This window comes from Gekko japonicus, unplaced genomic scaffold (genome assembly GCF_001447785.1).
Source record: "Gekko japonicus isolate JY-2015 unplaced genomic scaffold, Gekko_japonicus_V1.1 scaffold531, whole genome shotgun sequence".
NCBI classification, from domain to species: domain Eukaryota; kingdom Metazoa; phylum Chordata; class Lepidosauria; order Squamata; family Gekkonidae; genus Gekko; species Gekko japonicus.
Genome location: NW_015162494.1, coordinates 237,721 through 259,358, shown reverse-complemented (window position 1 = coordinate 259,358; position 21,638 = coordinate 237,721). Strand labels below are relative to the sequence as shown.

Here is a 21,638-nt window from a genome sequence, read left to right as displayed (position 1 = left end):
CTTGAGGTCCATGCATTCAGGGCTTCTTTGAAAGTTATTGTGCAGCAGAAAATTTGCTGGATTGGTGTGTATGGTTATATAACTCCAATGTAGGATACCCTGCCTAAAGCATCTCGAATAGATACCAGTCCAGCATCCATAGGCAAATCAATTTTACCTAAGTCTGTTCACTTTTGTGTATATGTGCTTTAAAAACTGGAAAGCCCTATTTTGACGAGTGAGTAGGAGAGAGGAGATGACTGTGTAAACTGGAAGAACCAATCCTTCTACCATCAATGATTCAAAAAACAATTTTGATAGGCCCAGGTCTCTGGCTATATGGTAGGATCATGGGTAGGTGTCAGCAGCCCTGCAACAGGCAGTGCAATTTAACAAACTCTTTTCCTAAGAATTATCTCATATTGTAACCTGCATCCTTTCCCTTTATATGTGAGCTTCTGCTTGTAGTGTCTCCATGAAGCTAGTATGAGCAATTAGATTTCACAGGAACTAGCAGGAAAGAAATTTTCTGAAATCACTGGACCAAGCTGTGCATTACTGGGAAAGGATGCAAAATACCACCTACTTCCTCACGTCCAATTTCAAAAAAGCCATTCTGAGCAAACGAGAGGCTTTAATTCTGTGGCAGAGCATCTACTTTGCACACTGAAGATCCCAGGTTCAATCCCTGACATCTCCCATCAAAAGGATCGGGCAGTAGGTAATGCGAAAGACTGTGGAGAGTTCCTGAGACCCCCACATAGGTCATGTGAGCAGGGGGAGAATTCTTTTCCAGTGTTAGTTAATAATGTAATGTTGAACCTTGTGTGTGAAATACAGGGTTCTCACTGAATCTTTCAAGAAGAGTAAACGTTAGTTGCCGTCTCACAGATGGACATCTTGCATCCTTTGTTCCCCCATCACAGCTCTGATGTTTCACCCTTCCAGGCCTCAGGAGACCATAACTGCAAAATGGCCAGGGCCCCCCCCCCCAGTTTTGTTAGAAAACTGTTGCTAGTAGTTTGCAGAGATTTCATATGAGCCCCCGTTACAGGTATGTTATATCTCCATCAAAAGGGTGGTTATACCTCCTTGGCCTTTCAGATGGATTTCCCCCTTTGCCCTCCTTGGAGCTGATAGACTCAATCCCCTGAAAGAACAGCTTTCCCAGCTAGTAACTCTTCTAACTGTATATTTTTTCTCCTGTCTAGGTTCATATGCACACAGATATAATTTTCCTATCTGAAGCAAAACTAGTTTTCCTGCTTAAAAAAGCCTCAAGGCCCTGCCGTAGGTAGCCAAGCTGAGGCAGGGGTCTAACATGTATTTTTTCTGACCGGTTTAGGGTCCAGGGAAAGCTGCCCGTGGCCCCTTGCCATGCCATGAAGAATGTATAATAAATGTTCTAGATTTTGCTAGGCATGAAAATGTGTAAGATGGATTCAAGGATAATATCACTGTGCATCATTTAAATCTATATCCTTTGCACCAGTTTTGATATGTATTGTTTTTAAATTATTATTATTTTAATTTTAAGATTAATACAGATACATAATCAAAGCTTAATTGGTAAGGAAACAAGCATTTAAAACAAAGCTCATTGTGGTTTGGCCGACATTTAAACAAATCCAGTTTTGATATGTATTGTGACGACACAGAAGATTTACATCCAGAATATTGCTGCATCGGTCCTTGGTGTCTCAGGTGGCAGGGCAGAAGAAAACAGGCACTTTGAAGAAGCAGTCAGCATAGGAGGACAAGGAGATAATACTGAGGTAGATGGACCTGTGATCTGGCTCAAAGAAGGCAGCTCCATGGTCTAATTTAGGGCCAAAATAGACATGATCCCGGAAGACCCACAACGGGATTCAACTAGCATATTTTCCCCCATGCTGTTATAAGCCCTTTAGAGGAAAAACATTCTCTTTTACTGATTACTTTAGAATGTTTTAATCCCACCTTTGCCCCTGAAAACGAAGACTCAAGGTGGTTTACAATATATGCAAAACATAAGAACACATGAAACTGCCCTATACTGAATCAGACCCTCAGTCCATCAAGGCCAGTATTGTCTACTCAGACTGGCAGCAGCTTTCCAGGGTCTCAGGCGGAGGTCTTTCACATCACCTACTGCCAGATCCTTTTAACTGGAGATGCTGGGGACTGAGCCTAGGAACCTCTGCATGCCAAGCAGAGGCTCTACCACTGAGCCATGGCCCCTCCCCAAGAACATGAGATGGAGGTAAGCAGGGATGGATTTGATTAGTGTGTGGAGATGGAAACGTTCAACCTCCACCTCCCCTCCACTTCAGTCTAAGCCTGTACTTTGCCTTTGAAAAAGGTTAATAGAGATCTTGACCCTTAGACAGCTTCAACTCTTTCCTCTGCAATGCCAAGATCTCACTAAGTACTTTGTATTCCAAAGGGACTTGATGGAGAAGAATGAATGGAATGTAAATAGCCTTTTGGCATTATGAAAAAATACCTATGGGGTGCTTAATTTTGTTTCTAAAATAAGCATTGGATTTTTGCAAGCAAGGCATTCAAAATGCAATACTAAAACAATCGAGGAAAACTAGAGCTGGGATAGTTAAGAAATCATGTTTTGAGTGACCCCAATATATTTTACGCAAAGTGGGATAACTGTGACAAGGAAGGGGGGGAAACTGCCTAAAACCAAAGGAATGGCTATATCCTCTGGGCATAGCCACTATGGAAATTCCTTTTTTTTAAACTCAGCTTAGAGGGAACACTGCCTCTGGGCATAACCACTATGGAAATTCCTTTTTTTTAATGAATCTTCCAATTTAATGGACTTATGCTGACCTTCTCTGGATCATGCATCACCTCTTTCAGCGAGATGATAAGAATGGTCAGTTCTCCATGGCAGAAAACACCACATTGGTCATGCATAGCTAAAATGCTCACTTTCTCAGTTTTTTGTCAAGCTATTTGCATAGTGCCTTAAGCTGTTCTCACTTCATGATCATTAAATAATTGCTTTCAAGGTGTATTTGTTTCGCTCCCTGAAAATTGCTTAGCTGCTGTTAGATCTGGTTTCTTTTACTATGTAAAAATGGGCAATTTAGCATCAGTTACTTCTCTTGTGCTTTTAGTTCAGGAGCAGCTACTGCTCCTATGTTATTTGGAAGGGGCTATTAAATGGGTAGAAAAAATGATCAAGAAAATTATATATTAACACCAGTCTTGACTGAGGAGAGTGGGGGGAACTGCTAAAAATTAGACAAAGAATCTGTTTTTTGCCATCATTAGCATCCCAGTTCTAAAGCTGAAGTTCTGTAGCCTTAAGTAATGTTTGATTCTGTGTAAGTGGTTTGATTGATCTTCTACAGATCAATACTTCTATAGCTGGAATCAAACTGGTGAAACATCAGTTGGCAGGGAGCGGGCTGAAGTTTCAATAGGCTTTAATTATGCCTCAGCTAAGCTTCACAATTATCCTTCAGTTTGGGCAGGTGTTGGGGAGGGAGAATGTGCACTAGAGCTGCATATAAGAAGCCTGTGTGAATTCTGTATCATTGTTCTGAAGCAAGTATGGAGGAAAATAATTTGTGTGTACGTGCGTGCAGGCTAACATTTGTTGGCACCTTTCAATATCTGAATTCCCAACTGAGTAAATGAAATGAGAAAATAGCATCCACTTTGGTGTCCGTGGTCTTTCATGATATAATAGAATCCTATAACAAATGTTTAAGACCCACAGGGTTACGTAATGAATTCTGTGTAGCTTGTTCTTTTCTGCGACTCAAGATGAACAATCACAACTGTCATGGCAGATGATTAATGGACCATTCTGTGATTTCACGCCATGCTGTCACTGCTGTGCTACTACTATTTTCAGTTTCTTCCTTTTTAAATGAAATTCTGTTTCTTTCTCTGTCTCTTTGACTTTCTTAGTGCCAAACCATACATGATGCCAAACCATACATGATAAGAGCATTTAGGCGCTCAAAGCAGTCACATGAATAACTGTTATGGAGCAGGGCTGGGGAAGGATGACATTAATTCTCTCTGCCTGTGCAGTTTCCAGACCGAAATTCCTTTCCTGGATGCTTTAATTCCTGTCCTCCTGAGGGGAGGGAGACACAGACAGAACATGTGCTTGTCCTCCCCCCTCCTTTTCAGGGTTTAAGAATAGAGGATTTAGATGTGGTTAGTTGGGTCCCGTGCCCAGAAAGACTGAGATTTGTAGGCCCAGACCTGAGAATATACCTTCCTCTGCAACCCATGAAAGTATATCCTTTACCTTGACAGACTAGAAATAATCCTTAGGAGTCTTTAGTGGCATCTGATCCAACTCTTGAGTGGCCCAGAACAGTAAGCTTAAGTCAACTTGTGTCAGGTGAGGCACCCTTGGAGAGAACTGCTTCCATGTTAATTTTGCCCAGCATGTGTAAGATATTAAATATGGATCCCATCATGTCCCATAATTTCCCAGAGCCTGACCCAGAAGGAGACAGAGTCACCAGGTCCTCTAAATTGTAATGTATTAGAATGATTACATGAATCACCTCATTAGACTCCCATGTTAAGCTTCGAGCCATGCCAGGGCTCCTCTGACCGAACTTCCTATTGGTCGCTTTGTAACAGCGACCAATCAGAACAGTACTATTCCCTGGGAGGGAAAGATTCCCATTGGTCCTTAACTGAGCAATCTTATTGGTTGTTATTTGTAAATAGGCGTGGCTACATTAGCCCGGTTATGTTTAAAAGGAGCATAGCTCCCACAGTTTGTCGTTCTGGTTTCTTACTGAGTTGAGTGCTTGTTCGTTACTTCCAATAAAGCTGAATCACTTGCTGAATCACTCTGCGAGTCCTTTGTTAGCGCGATCTAACATAAATCACAGTGTTGTCCATGTTGCAGGCCCTAGTTTGTGGGTGATGGGGCTGCCAGCAGACCTGTCCCTTTAATGGAGGCTTAATGTGTATGTGTGTGTGTGCGTGGGGAAACGGGCAGGTGAAGTCTTTCATGAAATGGCTTAGATTGGAGCAAATCTTGGGAGCCAGAGGTTGCCCCCATTGCTCCTTGCTTTCATTACAGAGGGTTTTAAAAACGAATCAGCTCAGAGAAGACAACTGCTGTGCTCTTCCAAATTCAACCTGATGGAGATGCATCCAGTTTTTCTTTTCACTCTCTGAAGTAGAAGATTCCTATTTTCTACTGCTTGGTCATTTGAAAAAGTTCACTCGTTGCCACGGGTTAACAGGAGGATGGATGATTCATGGAGCAGAAACCTTTTTCCCCTCTGAAATCACACTTGCCTCAGTCAAATGAAAGTTAACCAACTACAGTATCATTTCCCTTGGCAACACAGCCTTCAAGACATTATTTCACCAACCTCACTGATCTTGCATACCTTCTCTAATCTGTTTCATTAGCATACTCTCAAGTAGTCATAGAAACCTGTTTTGAGCATGGCTTTTTTTCCACTGGGAAATAAATTAAACTGTAAGGTATAGTTTTTGTCTCATGTGAAAATGGTACTTATCGTTGACAGCTAATTCACCACCAACGAAGGTGCTCAGTAAAGTACCAAGATTACACTGGCCTGTTCAGGTGGTTATAATCCAAAACTCAGATCCAGAGCTATATTAGATTAAATACCCATGCTGATAGGTCCAGTTTCTAGTGATGTTTTTAGGCTCAGAGTTAAGAAGATGGATAATTTTTAATCTTAAAAAAAAAGTCTTTTGTGACCAGAAAGTGCAGGTGTTTGAGAAGGAACAATTTTCAGCTGGACTTCTTGTAATGTTGGGAGAATCGCTAAGATAAGGTTACCATATTTTGAAAAGCAAAAAAGAGGGCATATTTCCGACTATTTCAAACAAGTGATTACTATGACAAATCTCATTTTAAGTACCCCCACTATTTAAACTGTGATAAGTGCTACTAACTAGGAATATTTCTAACCTTCCAACCCAGAAAGAGGACATTTTCATCATCATTTTCATCAAGAGGAGGGACACATACACAAAAAAGGACATGTCCTCTAAAAAGAAGACATCCGATAACCAGTGTTCCCTCTAAGCTGAGTTGGTGTGAGCTAGCTCACAGTTTTTTAGCCTCTGGCTCACACTCTTTTGTCTCAGCTCAGCAAGGACGGCTCCAGCGCAAACTGATTTATGCAGTAGGCAAATTGCTCGCTCACAGCTTTAATGCCCGTAGCTCACAAGGTAGAATTTTTGCTCACAAGACTCCACATCTTAGACGGAACAAAGCCGATAACCCTAACTAAGATTACTACTAAATCTCAGTACAAAAAACCTGCTTTTAGATACTGGGCCAAAACACTTCCTCTTTTAAACCTAGGCTTAAACTGAGGGATTCCATCCTTTTTGTGGTCTGTTTCTAGCCTGGGGACTGTTTCATAAATACAAATCAAGAAAAACGAAGTAACCAAATCTGTGTCCTCTTTGAATTATTACTGGGCACTGTTGGCAAGGCTGCAAAGTTCACCCTTAGAAATAATGCAGTGATAGATGCTTATAAAATGAAGAAGAAGAAGAAGAGATTGGATTTATACCTCACGCTTCACTCAGAGTCTCAGAGCGGCTTACAGACTCCTTTCCCTTCCCCTCCCCACAACAGACACCCTGTGAGGTAGGTAGGGCTGAGAAAGCTCTTTCCAGAACTGCCCTTTCAAGGACAGCTCTGACAGAACTATGGCTTGCCCAAGGTCATCAAGCAGCTGCAAGTGGAGGAGTGGGGAATCAAACCCGGTTCTCCCAGATTAGAGTCCGCACACTTAACCACTACACCAGGCTGGCTCTGTACCTGCCCCAATGGCAAGTATCTATGGTGACACTCAGGACCTAACCATGTTGTGATGCTAGAGATGGTTGTTCTACTCTCCAGTGGTGTATTTTAGTTGCCAAAAAGCAGTCTCAAAGGCAGGGGAAAGGCTGATATGAACTGAGGATGGAAGAAGGACATGTTAATTGGAAATGCCCTCCCTGTTGGCAGAGTTCATGAAATAATTCAATCCATGCTTTGGAGTTTCCTTTCAATGAATTTACTGCAACAGGCTTTTGCAAAAAGACAATAAATGACTACAGGCCACTAATACAACAGAGAGGCCTTCGGAGCTCAAGCACTTACTAACACACAGCAGAGAGAGAAAACAACAAGAGTTAGGCTGAACTGCAAGAGAAAACATTCAATAACCCCTAAATAACAGAGAATGAACCACAGTTCCCCCTAGGGTTCAAGTGGACTAAACCACTCTCTCAGCTATATTTACAGTAACTAGGCTCTTAGCAGGAATTAAGATTGCTGGGGAAAAGATCAACAACCTCAGATATGCAGACGATACCACTCTAATGGCAGAAAGTGAAGACGACCTAAAGAGCCCCTTAGGGTAAAAGAGCAGAGCGCAAAAGTGGGCTTGAGGCTCAACATCAAAAAAACGAAGATCATGGCATCCGGCCCCATCACTCCTTGGCAAATAGAAGGGGAAGTCGTGGAAGTAGTGACAGACTTCACATTCCTGGGATCCCAGATCACCGCAGACAGTGACAGCAGCCATGAAATTAAAAGACGCCTGCTCCTTGGGAGGAAAGTGATGGCGAACCTAAACAGCATGATAAAAAGTAGAGACATCACCCTGCCAACAAAAGTCCGCATGGTCAAAGCAATGGTATTCCCAGTAGTCATGTATGGCTGTGAGAGTTGGACTATAAGGAAGGCCGAGCGCCGAAGAATAGATTCTTTTGAACTATGGTTCTGGAGAAGACTCTTGAGAGTTCCTTGGACTGCAAGAAGATCAAATCAGTCAATCCTAAAAGAAATCAACCCTGACTGTTCCCTGGAAGGCCAGATAAAGAAACTGAAGCTCAAATACTTTGGCCACCAAATGAGAAGGGAGCACTCCCTCGAGAAGAAGACCCTGATGCTGGGAAAGACTGAAGGTCAAAGAAGACGGGGACGGCAAAGGATGAGATGGTTAGGCAGTGTCATAGATGCAACGAACATGAAATTGAGCAAACTTCAGAGGACGGCGGAAGACAGGAAGGCCTGGCGTGATCTGGTCCATGGGGTCGCGAAGAGTCGGACTCGACTGTGCGACTGAACAACAACAACAACAGCAAGGCTCTTAGCAGGCTGTCACTTCTTCAATACTCCCAACTGTGACTTTAAATCAATAATGTACAGAATATTTAGGCACAAAAGATGTTTTCAGCTTGCAAGATCACAGCAGATGAGAGAGCTCAATTCAATTAAAATATGTTTATTGATAACGGACAGTGATGAAAGCATTAAAGGAAACATTTTCCAAAAATCAGAATCTGATCTCTATATTCTGTCTTTGCAAGGTTGGTAGTTGGAAGGTGGCCCCACAGTTTGCAAGAGTGACTGAAAGCACTGGCCCGATCTAATCCTGAAGATTGGGCTCAGTGCCTTGTGCTAAATTAGGTCCAGCAGATGTTACCTGGATTTCCACAGTCTGGTGAATACTGTAATTCCTCCCAGAAGCTAAAATTTCACATAATATGTTCACAGTGGTTAAACAGGATCCCCTACCTTCTATATAAAATTAGAATTCTAACATGCAAGTAGGCTAAACAGCATAGGAATGGAGCCAGCAAGATAAGTAGAAGGTGATTGTTTATCAAGAAAAGTCCATTTGCATTCGAAAAATGCCTCTCGAGTCCTCAAACAGTGATAACCTCAACAAGAAGGAATGTCCATAATTAACTGGAAATCCGTATCCTTGCTGAAAGGAGCTGTTTGTTCCACAATGAACAAAAGGAGCCCTAATTTCTACAAATGGGTTGTTTTCCATTGCCAGCACCCAGTTAGAGCTTTACACTTAGTTACCGACCCCCAACTTTTCCAGTTAAAATATAGAGTTTGGGATATACTTGCCCAGAGACTGTATTTACCGGCGTATAAGACGACCCTCCCATTTCTGAGAAGATTTCCCTGGGTTAAAAAGTAGTCTTATACACCAGAAAATGCAGTATATCCAAAAAAATCTAGTGTGCTGAAACTGATAGAACTTAAGAATGCTTATCTTTGGCTGCAACCAAAGTTTCTTTTATTGAAACCTTACAAATTAGCCCTCAAAAGTTCCTTCCTGTGAGAAATACACTAACCTGTTTTCCCCACATATCTTGAGTATCAATAACAAATGACTATGTGGACTTTATTAGTCAGCTGTGGTCTAAAAGGAACAAAATTTTGTGCATAATTCCAGAGGGTAGCTGTGTTGGTCTGCAGTAGAACAGCTAGATTTGAGTCCAGTAGCACATCAGAGATCAAGAAGGTTCTCAAGATATAAGCTTTTGAGAGTCAAAGCTCCCTTCATCAGATGTGAGTTGGAATGGAGACCGCAGAGTCCTTAGATCCCAGTCAGAAGGTGGGGGAGGAGTGTTGTGAAGAAAGGAGTCAGGATGCACAGGTACAATGCAGAAAGTACTCAGCTGGATTACAGCAGGGGAGAAATGCTGGAGGGCATAAAATTAACATCTGTAATGAGATAAGAAGGAGCTGCGGTGGCTCAAGTGGCTAAGACGCTGAACTGCAGGCTGTGGAAGGTCAGTAGTTCAGCAGTTCGGGACCCGGGTGCCGCATGATGGAGTGAGCTCCCATCTCTAGTTCCAGCTCCTGCCAACCTAGCAGTTCGAAAGGAAGAAATTGCAAGTAGATAAATAGGTACCACTCCGGTGGGAAGGTAACAGCGTTCCGTGCGCCTTGGCGTTTAGTCATGCCGGCCACATGACCACGGAAACGTCTTTGGACAGCGCTGGCTCTTCGGCTTTGAAACGGAGATGAGCACCGCAACCCTAGAGTCGGATTCGACTCGCTTTCAAGCAAGGGAACCTTTACCTTTACCTTTAATGAGATAAGAATCCTGTGTCCCTGTTCAGCCCTGGGGAGTCCATTGTTCTGAATTAGTGAATGAACTCATGTTCCGCAAACTCAAGTTTGCTGAACACATTAACACATGGTATTCACTGCCACAGGAGGTGGTGGCGGCTACAAGGATAGACAGCTTCAAGAGGGAATTAAATAAACATATGGAGCAGAGGCCCATCAGTGGCTATTAGCCACAAGGTATAGATAGGAACTCAGTCTGGGGCAAGTGATGCTCTGTATTCTTGGTGCTTGGGGAGGGCAACAATGGGAGGGCTTCTAATGTCCTGGCCCCACTGCTGGACCTCCTGATGGCATCTGGTATTTTTGGCCACTGTGTGACAGAGTGTTGGACTGGATGGGCCATTGGCCTTATCCAACATTGGCTTCTCTTATGTTAAGTTGTAATCTGTCCTTGAAGCTTCTCTGTTTGAGGACTGTCACTCTCAGGTGAGCAACAGAATGTCCTGAAAGATTAAAATGTTCTCACACTGGTTTTGGAGTATTCTGATTTTTGATTTCAGATTTATGCCCATTTTTTGAGGACTGTTTGAGGACTCTTAGAGACAAGACTTTGTTGGCTTTCCATTCCACTCTTCCCTTCAAGGAACTCAGGGAGGCATACATGGTTCTCCTTTCTTCCATTTTATCCTGACAGCAGTCATGTGAGGTAGGTTAGGCTAAGATGCAACAAGGTCACCTAATGAGCTTCACGGTGGAGTGGGGATTTGAACTGGGATGTCTCCCTGGTCCAGAACTCTAGCCACCACACTACATTGCCCCTCTTATTTACCACAGATGACTAGGTGAGTGATTATTCGCACACCTTCTTTAATGGATGGCAGCACATTTTTGTCTGAGCACAGACTCACCTGTCCTCCCTGGTGCCAGGGTAGAGAGCAGCAGGCCCATGAGATTGCTGGTCTCAAGCAGTGGCGATGGCAGGCCCTCCCCAGTCCCTGGCTTCCTCAGCAAGGCTGCGGAGATGGACTGAAGCGGGACAGAGCTGCTGGGCACAACTCAAAAGTCGCCACCAATGGAGGCCACACTGGGGCAGTTGCAGAAACGGGACTCAGGGTAAGCCAGTTAATGGCTGATTGACCACAGAATCTGGGTCTCCAGTGAGGCTGGCACCAGGTCCCAGAGCCCGACAGCGACCCACAGCCTGGGCTAGGCAGGTGGCAGTGGCCAGAACACTGTAAGCCAGACTTCACATAGCTGGCCAGGCTTCCGTGGCAGCTGGGCCAGTGGGGATCAGGAAAGGAGGGGCTAGGAGGCAGGGATCCAAGGATCGACCCCACCCAGCCCCACAAAGAGGGGCAAATGACCTCTGGCAGACAAGGGGAGGTGACCAGTGGGAGCACAAACAGGGAACAGCTTGAAGGACTAGAGAGGGGTAAAATGGAGCAATTGAGCTGAGGTCAGGGAGGAGAAGAGCTGGGTACTTGGAACTGTGGAGGTGAGACCCAGTGGGGCGGAGGCGGAAGGTTGTGATGAAACCCCTCCCCTCCCATTTCTGGAAGCTCTAACGGCTCCCAAGGACAGCCAAGACAACAATGGAGGGAGGCGTGCCCCCAGAGGAGTGGGCGGGGCATGACCATTTTATTTCTCATTTATGTTACCTTTCTTCCTGAGACTCAAGGTAGATTACACAGTGTAAGTCAAATACAATGAGGAGGATGGAATGTCCAATAAACAGTGCAATAGGATTTGAACTGCAGAAATCTGAAAACCAGCAGAAATCTTAAGCAACTAAAACAAAGCATAAGCGTTTAAATATGACACGTTAAACAATGCAGAAATTACTTTGAACAAAAGTATTTACAGCAACTGACAGTCCACAGTCCTTTTACCAAAGCTTTTTTCTGAACCATTTCTTTACAGTACAGCCCTGTTATCTGCATAACAAAGCCATCCTGAATAATTCAGTTTTGCATTCAGTTTGTGGAAGGCTAGGAGGGTGGAAACCAAAACAGAGAACACACATGTATGGGCATATCCAGTGTATATTTTGATAAATAGCATTTCAGCTGATAATTAGTGATGGGCTTCCCTCATAACCAGCTCAGCTTTTCCTAGCTTTCTTGGGGAAAACCCAGGGTCTTTCTGAGCAATTTCCAAAAATGTATGGAAAATTCAGATCTGGGGGAGATCCTCAGAGACTTTTCCTACCAGTCTGCTCTTTCCCAAAATTTACCTTTACAAAGAGCACCACAAAGAGATTGTTTGTTGGGCGTCAGCCATAGCAGAGACCACATTTTTTAACCTTGGATGCCACTGTGGAGTATCCATCATTATTACCAGGGTGTCTGGGAAATGGAGTTTCCAGTGTTCCTCTGCTAGACTGAGGCAGAAGGTATTGGAACCTGCATTTCCAAGGATCCCCAGTGACAAGGGACACTCTGCATGAGCATCCAGATCTAAAAAATATAACTGTTATTGAAATCTTCTACACCAGTGGTTCTTAACCAGTGGTACAGGGACCACTGTGGACAAAGAAATAGTCTGGTTAGAACACAAGCAGGAATTTCACATTACCCTTTTTAACCCGTTTTGAAGCCGTTTTTGACATGCCATTTCACACATGGCTTTCCCCTTCTGGTAAAGACCTGGATCTGAAGCGGTTTGCCATTTCAGACTGCACCGCTTTTTCCCACTTTTTCCCCACCGTTTTTCACCTGCGCGGGCGAAAAACAGCGGGGAAAAAGCACATCGGAACCGGGAGAGGAAACTGAAGACTACTTGGAAGCGGTTGACAGGTAAAATGCTTCAGCCCCGTTTCCTAAATGGGACAGAAGCATTTGTGTCTGAAATTACAAATATATTCTGGCAAGGAACCGGTTCTAAAACGGTTCTGTCTGAAATGACAGAACAGAAACCGTTTGGGAACCGTTCCTCTTCCGGATTATATCGTCTGTCTGAAATTCCTCTAGGTTTTCATAACAGTTACTAAGAATGCACTCCCTCAATTTCAGTAACATTACTGCAATCTTTTTAAATAGTCTGTGTGTTTTGCAGTTACTGTAGCAGTAAAACTTACACTCAACAGTATTATTATTATCATTTTCAGCTACTAATAGAATTGTTCTTTTTGTTTGTTTTCTAAATCCGTAGCAATATGCTCCCAACAATAATGCATTTTATGTCTTTGAAACTTATAAAAGGTAAAATATACTAACAGCATACCTGAAAACGTATTAATGTTTTTCTGAAGCAATAAAACAAAGTTGAGTCCAGTGACACCTTTAAGACCAACAAAGTTTAAATCTGGGTATAAGCCTTAGTGTGCAGGCACACTTCATCAGATACATTGAAACATATAGGTACAAAGAAAGGCTTGAGGAAAACTTTCAATGTATCTGATGAAGTCTGCATGCACACGAAAGCTTATACCTAGAATTAAACTTTGTTGATCCTAAAGGTGCCACTGGACTCAAACGTCGTTGGGAAAAGTGGGCTCTTTTTCTGATATGGTAGGACCTAGGCATGTTGACAGAGCAATGGGTGGGGTGTAAAATAAAAAGCTGAAAAACAGGACTCTGCATCAGCCCTCCCTGCTGTCAACCCCCTCCTCCCCCTTTGCAAGTATATGTTTTGAAAAATGGGGAGATCAGTGGCCAGAAGGCTTTCTGTCAATGAGGAAGACTATCACCTTTGTACAAGCTACTCCTAAATCCCAGCTTCCTTTAGGACTGGTTCATTGTAACTAGATTATTTCCTATACGAAGGAATCTCTATTCCGATAAGAACTGTTCCATTGTAAATTTCAACCGCAGAAAAGGGAATCGATCCTACAACCTGAAAGTCTGTTGGCAATTAAGAAGCTGACTGTGTTTTACATCTTTCTTCTCACCTATAAACCCCTACTACTGTGGCTTAATTGACTCTCCTAGCACCAGCAATCGGCTGGGCAAATGAGAGCTGAGCAGGGCATATATCCTGCTGAGTCAACACTATAACGTTATAGCACTATAAAGTGAACATTCCCCCCCCAAAAAAAAGCTGGAGATCGCCCGCGCGGGCGAAAAACGGCGGGAAAAAGCACATCGGAACCAGGAGAGGAAACTGAAGACTACTTGGATGCAGTTGACAGGTAAAACGCTTCAGCCCCGTTTCCTAAACGGGACAGAAGCATTTGTGTCTGAAATTACAAATATATTCTGGCAAGGAACCGGTTCTAAAACGGTTCTGTCTGAAATGACAGAACAGAAACCGTTTGGGAACCGTTCCTCTTCCGGATTATATCGTCTGTCTGAAATTCCTCTAGGTTTTCATAACAGTTACTAAGAATGCACTCCCTCAATTTCAGTAACATTACTGCAATCTTTTTAAATAGTCTGTGTGTTTTGCAGTTACTGTAGCAGTAAAACTTACACTCAACAGTATTATTATTATCATTTTCAGCTACTAATAGAATTGTTCTTTTTGTTTGTTTTCTAAATCCGTAGCAATATGCTCCCAACAATAATGCATTTTATGTCTTTGAAACTTATAAAAGGTAAAATATACTAACAGCATACCTGAAAACGTATTAATGTTTTTCTGAAGCAATAAAACAAAGTTGAGTCCAGTGACACCTTTAAGACCAACAAAGTTTAAATCTGGGTATAAGCCTTAGTGTGCAGGCACACTTCATCAGATACATTGAAACATATAGGTACAAAGAAAGGCTTGAGGAAAACTTTCAATGTATCTGATGAAGTCTGCATGCACACGAAAGCTTATACCTAGAATTAAACTTTGTTGATCCTAAAGATGCCACTGGACTCAAACTTCGTTGGGAAAAGTGGGCTCTTTTTCTGATATGGTAGGACCTAGGCATGTTGACAGAGCAATGGGTGGGGTGTAAAATAAAAAGCTGAAAAACAGGACTCTGCATCAGCCCTCCCTGCTGTCAACCCCCTCCTCCCCCTTTGCAAGTGTATGTTTTGAAAAATGGGGAGATCAGTGGCGAGAAGGCTTTCTGTCAGTGAGGAAGACTATCACCTTTGTACAAGCTACTCCTAAATTCCAGCTTCCTTTAGGACTGGTTCATTGTAACTAGATTATTTCCTATACGAAGGAATCTCTATTCCGATAAGAACTGTTCCATTGTAAATTTCAACCGCAGAAAAGAGAATCGATCCTACAACCTGAAAGTCTGTTGGCAATTAAGAAGCTGACTGTGTTTTACATCTTTCTTCTCACCTATAAACCCCTACTACTGTGGCTTAATTGACTCTCCTCCTAGCACCAGCAATCGGCTGGGCAAATGAGAGCTGAGCAGGGCATATATCCTGCTGAGTCAAACTGTGTCTAAAGACACTGTGTGTGTTAAGCCACATTTGTTCTTGGCACTCCTCAGTGTCTCACATTCAGTCTCTGTTGCCAAATGACAGACATGTTTAGTTTCTCAATGTGATGTTTAAGACAGCTCTGCCTAAGACAATAGCCAATTTCATGCAAAATGTTGTGCCATTGTGTGTAGGAAATTCTCATGGCTTTTGATGTTTTAGCTGTATAACAGTGTATCATATCTGCATTTATAATTACACTCCTTTCATTGCAATTGGCAAGCAAGCTTTGACACGTGCTGAAAGCCAACTTGATTCTTCCCAGTTTACAAGCTACAGAGATTTTATTGCAGCTGCACCTCAGTCAAAAGAGGACAAGATGATGGTTGGTGATCCTGTTAGATGATAGACTGGATGAGGACCCTCCAACTCCCCTCCCCCCACATCCAGCTAAAGAGTGCCTTTTCCAAATATCTGGTGTGAGTAGACCAGCCCAAACCGCGTCTGCATTGATTTTGCTATGAACAAGCTGTACACAAGTACAGTTTATATGCACCTAGGGTCTCTACGCATGATCCAGAGCCCTGAAAAAAAGCAGCACAGGCGATTTGTTTGAGGTGCACAAGGTCAAGTCAGACTAGGTAAGCATAGGGTTGAGACTTCACCTATGTCATAATGTCACCACTCATTCATGTTCAGTCTCTCTGGATTGTCTGAGACTGAAAGGCACTACGGTGGTTTTGTGAGGAACAGAGCTTTTCTGTAACACCAGATAGGAAGACTTTCCCTTTTCTCAGCACTGCTCTGAGTTTCTTGGAAGAAGGCTGGAATAAAAATGTACTAGATGGATAGATACTTTGATCAGGGTTTTGTGAAGAGTGCAAGGCCTCCTGCAGGAAGTGGTCAATTGTGTGTTTATTGGTTGCAATGGTTGTGCAGGTGGCATGAAGAAGGTCATGTGATGTACCTGTGTGCTGTTGCTACTTAATCACACATGCACCCTCTCACAATGTTTGCAGCTACCTCAAGTCAGACTATTGGTCCAGAAAAATCCATGTTGTCTTCTCTGACTGGTAGTGGCTCTCTAGGATTTGAAGCAGAGAAAGTTCTCTAGCCCCTTTGACTGGTGATGTTAGGGAGTGAATCTGGGACCATCTACACTCAAAGCATGTTGTCTGTCATACAGCGCACTCCTGACACATCTTGCCCCCCTGGTACCACTAATGCCCATCCTTTTGTTTGCTTCTTATGAAATAGGGTTGCCAATTCTGGATGGGGGAAATACTGGAGATTTGAGGGTGGAGCCCTGGGAAGGGACCACAGTGGGGTGCAATGCCATAGAGTCTGCTCTCCAAAGTAGGGTTGCCAGAACCCCAGCAGCTTTGAGAATGACAGGAGTACTCCGCCCATGAATGTTAGCTGCACAATGTGTCTTTTGTAGGACCGGCAAAAATCATCCATACAACCATTAAGAAAGCTTGTCCCCCTTTTTGGAAGACTTCATGCAAGGAGAAGCGGGTTCATAATTCTAGAAACTTCCGTTGGGGCTTGACTTTTAAAACACTGGTGCAAAATTGTCTGGTAGTTATCAACCTGTATGTACTGAATGTTATTGCTTATTGAATGTAATGAATATTTATACCTGACTAGGATGAAATAATGACACACTATGCACTTTACTAAATGATGACTAGGATGAAATAATGACACACTATGCACTTTACTAACTAGGATGAAATAATGACACACTATGCACTTTACCTGACTAGGATGAAATAATGACACACTATGTACTTTACTAAATGATGACCATAAATAGAACACATTAGTTTGTTCAAAGGTTTTTGCAGTGTATATTTATTTGTTACTAGGACCCCAGTGGAGGCAGGGGTCCCCTGCCAGCAGGCTTTACCCCCAGCCACCAATCAGCTGGCTGGCAGAGGGGACTTACTAGGAGAAAAGGTGAAGGCCTAGGCCTCATTGCCAGCGTCACACAGGAAGTGATGTCTTCACATCGGTGATGTCTGGGAGACACTCTGGCATATCGGCAAAATCTCTGTGGTAGAAGCTGGTTTTACCATAGACTTTTTGTCCAAAGAACCAGAGCATCACCTGGACATTGTTGGTGTAATGACAACACTTCTTGTGTGACACTGGTGTGACACTAGGCCTTTCTCTTTCTCCTCATAAGTCCCCGCCATCCCCTGACAGTTGACAGGAGGGACCTGGCAAGTTGGCAACCCTAGTCCAAAGCAGCCTTTTTCTCCGGAGGAACTGGTCCCACTGCTGGACCTCTTGATGGCACCTGGTATTTTTGGCCACTGTGTGACGGAATGTTGGACTGGATGGGCCATTGGCCGGATCCAACATTGGCTTCTCTTACGTTCTTATGTTCTAACTATTTTCTGTACTCTGGAGATCAGTTGTAATTCCAGATCTCCAGGTCCCACCTGGTGATTGGCAGTTTTCCTAAGCAGCTTGATTAGGTTAATTGGCCTGTGTGCTTAGGTATTTTCACTGGTGAACTTAGATTTTTAACTGGGATGTTGTTATTACTGAGAAATTTGAAAACTAGAAACCCTTTAATCAATTAGGTTTTCTTTAAAAATGCTATCTTAAAACCACCTCGTTTTCAGGGAGAAACCAGTTACTCACATAACTATTTTTCCTTCTTCATGCTTCATTTCAGATGATGGCAAGCTGTCCTTTGATGAATTCAAAGCTTACTTTGCTGATGGGATCCTGAGTAGAGAAGAGCTGCATGAGCTTTTTCATACTATCGACACACACAATACAGAGTGGGTAATGTTTCCTTAAAGATAAATCTAAGGCATTTGGAAAAGCAATATGCTTTGCAATGTGGATTTGCCCCCCACACTAGTTTGCTATGGTAAAGGGGTAGCTGAGGAGAAAGTGGCTGGTTCTGCATCTGGCATTCACTCCACATTTTTTCAACACTGAGGAAAAGGTGCAACTCAAAACCACATTCAAATACCCTGGGCCAACGGGCATACTGACTGCAAAGTCACCCCTGAATGGCCATAAAATGGCCACAAATCTATGCAGAAGGTACAATAAAAACCTAATGATGAAAGAAAGTGCAACTGGCATACAATGCAGCGGGTACCATAAAATCCGATGATCAGAGGACGTGAAACAGAGGGTACCATAAAACCCGATGATCAGAGGACGTGAAAGTAGCATGCTATGTAGAGGGGAATTTCTGTTCCAGCCTGGGTTTGCTAAAACAACAGTGGGAAAAGCCAATGCAGAATCACCCAGTGACTGATTTCTTGTCAGAGCTAAGCAGTATGGCATTGTGGCACAAGGAGGAGGAATTTGCTATTTATCAGTCCCCCGCAAATTCCCTCTAAGGGCAAACTTTCCAGTTTACTGTCTACCAGGAATGCAAGGGGCCCAATCACAGAAAGTCCATCTCTGCATGCTCAGGAAATGTGCCTGATATGTAGAAAAATATTAGTTGCTAATTTGTGAAGGACAGGATGTGCATGTTGGCGTCTGGATGTTGCAGGTTGACAAGAGTCACTTAAAAGGTGAAATAAAAAAACAAGCAGCTTCTAGGATTAATTTTAGAAATGCCAGCTGAGACTGAATGGCTGATGTCTGTGTTTTGGCTGGTGATATTCCTCTGCTCTAATATTATCTTGATGTTTTAGTTCTGATAGACTTTCATTACTGTAGACTGTATATAAGCCACTTATAAGTTGGTCTGAGAACTCCCGTCTGGGAAATTCCTTGAGAGGTGGGGGTGAAGCTTGGAGAGGAGAGAGACCTCAGTAGGTTATAATGCCATACAGTCCACCCTTCAAAGCCACAATTTTTCTCCGGCGGAACTGATATCTGTAGGCTGGTGCCCAGTTGTAATTCTGGAAGATCTGCAGGCCCTTCTGGAGGCTAGCAACCCTTATAAGCCACTTACAAGCCTCTACCAGTTCAAAAAAGCAGGGCACAAATATGGTAGAGAAATAATAACTTGGACTGCCATCTTTTTTCTTAGGCAGAAATTTAATAGCTGTGGCTGTCCCAGTGATTGTGCTCTGTTACTGCAAAAGCCTACAGTTCATAGGTAAGGTTCTCAATTCAAGCTTGGGAAATTCCTGGAGATTTGGAGGTGGAATTTGGAGCAACTCTAGAACTGATCTCTGCAGTCAGGAGATCAGTTGTAATTTCGGGAGAGCTCCAGGCCCCACCTTAAGGCTGGTAACGCTATGCTGAAGGCATGCAAGGCTTACTAGAAAGGTGGGGGGGACCAAGCCAGGCCTAAAATTTAGGGTAAAATACTCTTTCTTACGTAATAGAAATAGCGGCGTTAATATTTAGAACTGCTTAGGAACTTAATTCTCTGAACTGTGTTCTTCATCAGAAGAATACAGAGTGGCAGACTTCTGCAGCAAGTATTATTATATTTAGCACAGCACAAAAGCAAAAATATGCAAATCAGAAAATCCTATCTCAGTTTTCCTATATTTTTTCCTGTAGCAAAGCTAAACATTCCACATTAAGAAGATTTAAAATTATGACTAGGGATTTGGGGCTCAGCTGGTGTAAGCTGGGTCTCTATCAAGCCTGCAGCTACCTTTACCAAGCTATTCTGATTACACTGATTAACACCAGCTGCGACTTCCAAGCTTTCCTTGTGCAGTGACAAAATATTGATTTTGTCTCCGAAAGAATATGCTTATCTAAGAAGCACACAAACAGGTTCATTTACTCACAAAACAGGCCCTCATATTGGATTGCCAGTCTCAGACTTTGTCCCTGAACCTCAAATTCAGGGGTTCATTGTCAGGGCCTGAAGGAATTATAAATGATCTCCAGACTGCCAAAATCAGTTTCCCTGGAGAAAATAGCTGCTTTGAAGGGTGGACTGCATAGCATTATACCCCATTGAGTTCCCTCTCCTCCCTAAATATCAACCTCCCTAGGCTCTGGCCCCAAAATTTGCAGGAATTTCCCAACCTGGAGTTGGTAACTCTAAGCCCAGGGCAGCAGGTTGAAATTTCTGGGCTGTTGACTGGCCAACGCTCTCATGTAGTGTTACCAACTACAGGTTAGGAAATTCCGGGAGATTTTGGCGGTGCAGACTGGGGAGGGTGGGGACTTCAGAAGGACATAATTCCACAGAATCCACCCTTCAAACCAGCCATTTTCTCCAGGGAAACTGATCTCTGTAATCTGGGGACGGGGTTGCCAGGTCCCCCACAGCCACTCATGGGGGATGGGGGGATAGGGTTGCCAAATTTAGGTTGAGGAACTCCTGGAGATTTGGGGATGGAGCTTGGGGAAGACAAGGACCTCAATGTGGCACAATGCTACAGAATCCATCTTCCAAAGCATCCATTTTCTCCAGGGGAACTGTCTCCATAGCCTGGAGATGAGCTGTAATTCCAGGGAATTCCCTGGTCCCACCTGGAGGCTGACATCCCTATCTGGGGATCAGGAGATTTCCAGGCCCTGTCTGGAGGCTGGCCACTCTACTCTCATTCACAGTCTTCTTTTGAGACTTCTGTGCCTGTTGGGCTGGCTTGTGTTAACTCCTGTACACATACATTGGAAATGGGAGGCAATACTTTGGCACTGATTGCATTTTACATTTAGCATAATTTCCCTGTATGAAAGATACATCTCTTCTAAGCCACATCATTGTGATTTTACACACTCACTGATACGATGTGATACAATTCCTAATGGTGAGTGGAATAAACCATCATAGGAGGATCCAAAGTTTGGGCTTCCCAGTATCTTGTGATTGGTTCAAGCCCCCATGGCAGCCATTTTGTGGTGGTGCCCACTACCTCCCAAGAGCCCTCACAGACTCAACAAGTTTGGAGATTTTTGTCCCCTATGATAACAGCTCTAACATCTCACAATAATAAAATTTTTACAATGTATGTCAAAAGACAAAAAATGGGGCACTGATTTGCCTTGAGCAGAAAACAAAAAATAGGTAGGGTACATGGTAGGTAGACACGGCTACAATACATTACTATACAGCTCCCCACACAAATAACATGATGACGGTCCAATTACATTTCTGACTATTGGCCTGCAAAAGCCACTGGTATACCTATAGAAAGGAGGGTTAGGTTTGCTATTTGCCTGCTGGCTGCAGGCAATCTCCCAGCCTTGATAATTTGAGGAGTTAGAGAAAATAGGGGAGGAGAGATGATGGTGATGCTCTAGGAATTTCCCATTTCTATGGTCTTTACCACAGAGATAAGGGGAAATTCCTAGTGTCACACCGAAGTAACATTACATGCAACTCCACCTTCTTCAGGCATTACCCTCTAAATTTAGGAAACATATTGGGGGGAACATTACTTTTCTGGGTGAAATATGGTCATTTGCCAGGTCTTGAGGATGAGCAAAAACCTTCTATTAAGTCTTCCCAAGAAATATTTTATGTGCCCATTGGTAGCCCATTTCCTTAAGTGGGTATGTCATTTCTGTCAGCATCTGGAAACTTTTACTTGTTTTGTCAACCACAT

General features: G+C 43.2%; 1 protein-coding gene across 1 annotated transcript in view; it reads left to right on the top strand.

Annotated features, from left to right (window-relative positions):
• Positions 1-21,638, top strand: part of NECAB1 (N-terminal EF-hand calcium binding protein 1) — an 80,685-nt gene that overhangs the window by 6,635 nt on the left and 52,412 nt on the right. The window contains exon 2 of the mRNA XM_015406056.1: positions 17,819-17,927. Coding sequence (XP_015261542.1) covers positions 17,819-17,927 — 109 coding nt within the window. The remainder of the gene's footprint in view (positions 1-17,818; positions 17,928-21,638) is intronic.